The sequence below is a fragment of the Suncus etruscus genome, chromosome 9, assembly GCF_024139225.1.
Source record: "Suncus etruscus isolate mSunEtr1 chromosome 9, mSunEtr1.pri.cur, whole genome shotgun sequence".
Taxonomy (NCBI): domain Eukaryota; kingdom Metazoa; phylum Chordata; class Mammalia; order Eulipotyphla; family Soricidae; genus Suncus; species Suncus etruscus.
Window position 1 is genome coordinate 110,849,748 of NC_064856.1, and position 5,977 is coordinate 110,855,724.

At 59.9% G+C, this 5,977-nt stretch overlaps 1 protein-coding gene across 1 annotated transcript; it reads right to left on the bottom strand.

The window, feature by feature from the left end:
* Positions 1 to 1,990: 1,990 nt before the first annotated feature.
* Positions 1,991 to 3,400, bottom strand: POLD4 (DNA polymerase delta 4, accessory subunit). Its single transcript, XM_049780521.1, has 4 exons — positions 3,123 to 3,400; positions 2,889 to 2,990; positions 2,585 to 2,696; positions 1,991 to 2,469 (listed from the first exon to the last, which is right to left on the bottom strand). The coding sequence occupies exons 1-4, from the start codon at positions 3,217 to 3,219 to the stop codon at positions 2,445 to 2,447; spliced, it is 336 nt and encodes a 111-aa protein (XP_049636478.1). The 5' UTR covers positions 3,220 to 3,400; the 3' UTR covers positions 1,991 to 2,444.
* Between the last annotated feature and the right edge of the window lie 2,577 nt (positions 3,401 to 5,977).

The window sequence follows — 5,977 nt, forward strand, 5'->3', positions numbered from 1 at the left end:
TTGTCACCCCAGTGACTGGTGTTCAGGCCCATTGGGAACCACCAGAGTTATATATCCAGATGTTCTTGGGGCGGGGGCTTGCAACTCTAGGGCTCAAACTGTTTGTTTCCTGGGCCCTGCCTGCCTATTCTTCTTGCTACCAAGCCTTCCACTTTAGTGAGCCCTGCTTGGTGCTTTCCACAATTGAGCTCGGCTCAGGCACATGGGGTGTAGCCTCTTGTGGCTTTGCTTTATTTCACTCTTCTTTCCCCCTTTTTATTTAGGTGCCACAATTTAGAATACTGTAAAAAGTAAAGTTTCAGGGGCTGGAGAGATAGTGTGGAGGTAAGGCATTTGAGTTTCATGCAGAAGGTCGGTGGCTCGAATCCCGGCATCCCATATGGTCCCCTGAGCCTGCCAGGAGCGATTTCTGAGCATAGAGCCAGGAGTAACACCTGAGTGCTGCCAGGTATGACCCAAAGAAACCAAAAAAAACCCCAAAACTTTATAAAAACATTTTTATGTTCCTGACAGATTGCACTAAATAGAACACAAACCAGGCTGATGTTTTCAGATGAAATCTACAAGTACTAAGTCTCCAGGTCAGAGTGCCAGGCCCACAGACCCTCCAGTGTACCAGGTAAGGTGAGTGAGGGCCCTCACAGGGGGAGGAGGCATTGCTAGGGTCAGCTGCCCACCTTCTCCTTCCAGGTGGCTCATCTCACCTGGTTTTTATCTCCCACACAGGAGTTTTCTTCTTGTCAAACTCACCCTAAGCTCCGGCACGTGCACACTAGTATCAGGATTGCTCCCATACCTGTTTAGGTCAGCTCAGTGCCAGCCTTGGGTACCTCTCTGACTTCTACCCCAGATATTGCTGACCACCATCTCTATAGTTTTGTGGGTTGGTGCTGGTCCCCTCATCATCATGATAGTTCAAGAGAAACTCGGGTGCTCAGCAGACAGGCAGGGGTGTGACACAGGTGGGAAGAAATGCTGCACATGGCCCCAATCTTTGTGCCATCCCCTCCCTGCTGCTGTGGAAGTGCCGGTTGTCTCACAACTCTTCCTCTTCACTTTCCTGAGTAGACCTGTTCCATACTGAAACATCTAACTGGTTGATGGAGGATCCCTGGAGTGATGCCAGACTTCTTTGGCACTGGTTGGAAGGCCCCCAAGTTAGGTACCACGGCAGGTCAATGCCAGAAAGATGGGTGAAGAAAGGCGTTTTGCTCCTGTCCCTGCCAGCCTTTGGAGTGAGGTTCGGGGAGCCCCATAGAGGAAAAAGGGCGGGCACCCTTTCTCATGTTCCTACGTGGTTCCAGGTCTCTTCTACAGATGCTGCCCTGGTCTTGTCCTAAACAGAACTCTGAGAAAAAGCCCATCTCTGTGTTCTCTATTATATGGGTTTGTTTGTGGGCCACACACAGTGCTTCTTAGGCATTGCTTCTAATGGTGCCAGGGGTCCCTGCTTGCAGAGCAGACGCTGCAGCCCTTTTAGCTGTCTGCCCCATCTGTTGGCTGTTTCTTTCTTGAGGCCCTTCCTGTGGTGCTGGGGTGGGATTGCATCACTGAGCATGGAGCTCAGGGCCTCACATGTGTTGGGTGTGCACTTTGCTACCTGAGCTAGTCCCCTACAGAATGGTCATTTCTGGGCAGGTTCTGTGGGTGGAGAGCTAGCCACGACCCCACTTTCGATCTTGGTGAATCCCCAATGTGGGAATCAGAGGTACTCTCTGGAAAGGAGCAGATCTGTGTGGACTTTATGAGCCAGCGACCCTGGATCCTCCTTGTTGCCCAAGAACCTTTCTCACTGTGGCTCTTCTAGGTTTCTTAGTTACTCTGGGCACCACCAGGGGGTGCCAGAGGCTGCTCGGCTGTGAGGGAGTCGCAGTTGTCTTCCTCAGGTCTGATAGCACAAGCAGCCATGCCGAGACCCGGAGACTGTACTGGTCTTCTCCCATCCCTCACCTGGTCTGCCAGAGCCGAGTCAGAGGAAGGGGCCCCAGGCTTCCAGGCTCAATGTCCTTTATTGATAAACCCATGGCCCTTGTGCTCAGCCAGTTCTGCCCACAGATTGCCAGCTTTGGGTGAGGGCTTCACCTGCCTGTGTCTGGGGCACAGGTGGTGCCTCATCTGCTGTGCCACCCAAGCCCCAATGTTGGAGTTTGAGGGTGAAGCGGGCATCAGAGGGATCCTGGCCTGGGCCTTGTCCTGAGAGACCATTGTTGGGCGCTAGGAGATGCTGAGCTTCAGCCCCAAAGGCTCTCGGCAGGTGGTGAGGAAGATCTGGAAATCAGAAGGGGCCCCAAGGAGTCAGGTTCCAGGAGCTGGGAGCTCTCCAGATTCAGCCTTTCCTTAGTGAAGAGGCCTTCACAGCAGGCCAAGTGAGGGGCAGCCACTGGCTGTCTCTCTGTCCTGTTGATCTTGGGGACTCGGGCAGTGACGCAGTCTCAGGTGGTGCCTCAGAGGGGATAGAAGTGCCAGAGGCTATGGTGAGGAAAGGCAGAGAGAGTCAGCTTGGCCACTGAGCTAAAACCCTGAGCCAGAGGCCAGTGCTGTCAGCCACTCCCCCTCAGGTCAGGGCAGCCCCAAAAGCCCTAACCTGCACTGGTAGCGGGGGTCTCCAGGGTGGGTCTGCAGCAGCTGGCACACCTCACGGGGAGGCTCCAGGCCCATCTGCTCTGCCCGGAGCCAGCGCTGCAGCCGGGTGATGCCTGCCAAGGAGGAAAGAATTTCCTGGGGTCCGGGAAGAGGCCAGGGGTGTGTCCTTGGCCCTCCTCACACACACACACCCCCACCTCCACATTCCAGGAGACAGTGCCCAGGAGGGCAGGGTCAGGCCAGGCCGGGCCCAATTGTGTCCGAGACGGTGGACGTCAGTCAGGGCTGGCTGCAGGCAAGCTCACCTGTGCAGGGGCCGTACTGCCAGGCCAGGTCGAACTGCCTCAGCAGCTCCAGCTCGGCGTCATCCACACTCAGAGGCAAGGGCTCAGGCTCGGGCTCTTCCCCTGCAAGGACACTGCTGACCCTCAGGCCCCACCAGCCGTGCCTGGCGACCTTCCCTTCCCTTCCCTTCCCTTCCCGTCCCTTCCCGGGCAGCCCCTCCGAGTGTCCCCAGCCCCCACCCGGACCTCAGAGACCTGGCTCGGGTGCCAGCTCCCCCTTGGTGGGCCCACTGGGATCCTCCCTCCGCTTCACTATGGGGTAGGAGTCGGTGATGAGCCGTTTCCGGCCCATGGCGGCCACCCAGGCAGGCGGAGAAGGCGGCGACGCGGGGAAGGAGCGAGACGGGCCGTGGGCACGAGAGAGACAGCTGCGGGGAGAGAGAGACGGGGCGCCCGGCCAGGGGCCAGCGGTGGGCAGACGAGGTGACCCAGACGAGCCCAGAGGAAGTGCGCCGCTTCCGGGCAAGGACGCCCCGCCCACCCCGTTCGCGTCAAGTCCACAGCGGCAGCCAATGGCGACGGCGCGCCCGAGGGGCGGGGCCCCGCGCCGGCCAATCGCGGGCGCCCGGGGCGGGGCCACGGCTGCAGCTGTGTTCGGGGAGCAAGGGGTGAAGCCGGGGTGGGGGACCCGTCTAGATGCCCCAGACTTCGCCACCTCCTGCCCCCCCTGTTCCGCAGCGGGTCCCGGGGGAGCGTCGAGCGTTAGTCCCGGCCTCTCACTTCCCGTTTTCCCTTCCTAGGCAAATGTTCTTTCAGCCTCGCTAATCCCCGTGGCCGGTTTTGCTGCTCCCCAGAGCCCAGCTGGAGCCTTCCCCGCCCGCCCGCCCCTTGGCCCGCGCGCCCGGGGTGGGGGTGGCGGGCAGGTCTGGAGGTCCAAAGAGACTTGGGGCTGATCCTGCTCTTTCTCGGCTCCCACCCCGCCCCCGGGCCCCTGGAGACCCGGCTGGAGAAGCCCGGGCTGGGTTGCGATCGCTCCTTTCTCACAGTCTACGCCCTGAGCACTGCCCCTTCGCCGTCTAGGCGAGCTGCTGTGTGAGCCTGTGGCTCTGCAGGGGTCCGGCCGACAGCCCTTGCCTGCATAGCCAGGCCCAGGCCGGAAGATTCCATCGTGGGCCCGAAGCCCGCGTGTTGGGATCCAGCTCTTCATCCGGAAAATGCCCCCGTCTCTCTCCCTTTAATGTGAGCATGAAGTAGCCGCCAAGGGCCTGGCACTTCTGTGGCATTAAGCCTGCCACGTCTGCTAGGGCCCTCAGGCTTTCCCACATGCTTCTCAGCTGAAACAGCTGAAATTGCTTCCTAAAGGTAGGAAGAGCTGACAGAGCAGCCTTGCCCCGAGGGGGCCCCGGCTTAATTTCAGCCCCCTCGTTCACACAGGGCACATGGGGACACTCAAATTCTCCACATTGTGCGTGTGAGGAGGACATTCCTGACATAGGAGACTGGGGAGGAAGGTCAGAGATGGGTTGGACCACAGGGCTGAAGGAGCTCCTGCAAGAAGGGGCTGTTAGAACAGTGTCTCTCAATTCTCTCTCCATGACCTTTGTCCCCCCCCCTTGTCATCGCTGACTCACTCCTGCTTCTGCCTCCCCCTCACCAGCTTCCTGGCAGCAGACTGAAGCACTAGCCAGTGGGAGCTTGGGAGCTGGTACAGGGACCGGCAGTCTCAAACTGCCCTCGAGGGATGCCATTGGCTTCTTTCTGCTGGGCCCAAGGACCTCTGTGTCCCGTTGCTCTGGGATTTGGACTAGAGGGAGGTGAGACCCCAGTGGAGCCACAGGCTTGCTAGAGGACAAAGAGGCTTTGGACTCCCAACCATCTCCCTGAGGAGTGAGGGAGGCCCTTCCCTGCCTTACTGTTCAGCCTGGCCTATGTAATCCCTCTCTGCCAGGAGATCCCCCTTAAGGAAGCTGTGGATGACAGAACGGGGAGGTGAGAGGGGTCCCTGAGAGGCCTGGAGGGCTTGGCACAGGGTCCAGGCAGTCACAGGCCTTTTCTGGAGCCTGGCTGGTCACCCCACTAGGGTGTTCCCAGAGATGCCTGGCACCCAGATATGAGCCCACAAAGCCCTGAGGGAGTGGGGAGCCCTGGGTGGGGCCGACCCCTCCTCATTCCTGGTCCCTCCCACCCTGAAAGCTGATAGCCGTGGGGCCCTGCCACCGCCCAGGGAGCGTGAAATGGGGTGTGCCGCTGGGCGCCCATGGCGGGCCTTGGGACCTCTGGCAGCCTGCTCCGTCCTTTCCACTACCCAGCCTCATCCCTGCCTGGCCCTGTCAGCATCCCACCCCACCTAGAAGGTGCCTCCCAGGGCCTCAGGCCCCTCGTTTGCTCCCCAAGGGGTGTACATCTGAGGACTGGCTCTCTGGCAGCACACAGGTGTGGGCCTCCCTCTCCTGGAGCCATGCTGGCACTCGGGCCAGCCCTGGGTCTGCCCATTCCTGGAAACCTTCCTTCATTCCTGCCCCCGCTCTTCCCCATCCCCTTCCTTCCGGGGACCTCTGCCTGTCCCTCTGTGGGCAGCCTCCTGTGGCCCTGGCCACAGTGTCTGCTTCAGGCTAGCAGCCAGACTCAGGGCAGACAGGGCTACAAGCTCCTGCAGAATATCTCCTGAGATCAGGTTCCTGGGTCAGCTGTGACCCCCTGAGGCTGCTGACCAGATACAGGGAGTGACCTTTGGTAGCCCAGGAACACTCCAGGTCAAACACTTGTCAGAATCCAGGAGAGAAGGCAAGGAAAGACTTGGGAGGGAAGCCCAGCACCCTCTGCAGGCTGAGGCCCCCCAACCAGCTGCTCAAATGGAGGCGAGATTAGACTAGGCTTAGCTCAGACAATGTGCCGGTATGGGGGGGCCTCAGCTCAGTGCAGGTGCCTTAAGCACTCCTCCCCCCAGCTCAAGGAGGGGGCCTGTGGGTTTGGGAGGTGGGGGTAGCCAGGTAAGGGGAAACAGCTGCCTGAGGCCCATGAGGCTGTGAGGCGTCACCGGCCCTCCTTCCCTCTTCCCCGGCACCCCCCTTCCTCAGGGCCCCAGGCCCTGCCACCCACTTTGTGCTGGA

What these genes read in the sequence shown, in the direction of transcription:
- POLD4 (XM_049780521.1), bottom strand. Translation starts at nt 3,219, where the DNA reads ATGGGCCGGAAACGGCTCATCACCGACTCCTACCCCATAGTGAAGCGG. An exon ending in GGAGCTGGCACCCGAGCCAG is followed by an intron (nt 2,991 to 3,122) that starts GTCTCTGAGGTC and finishes GTGTCCTTGCAG; the next exon opens with GGGAAGAGCCCGAGCCTGAG. An exon ending in GACCCCCGCTACCAGTGCAG is followed by an intron (nt 2,470 to 2,584) that starts GTTAGGGCTTTT and finishes TCCTCACCATAG; the next exon opens with CCTCTGGCACTTCTATCCCC.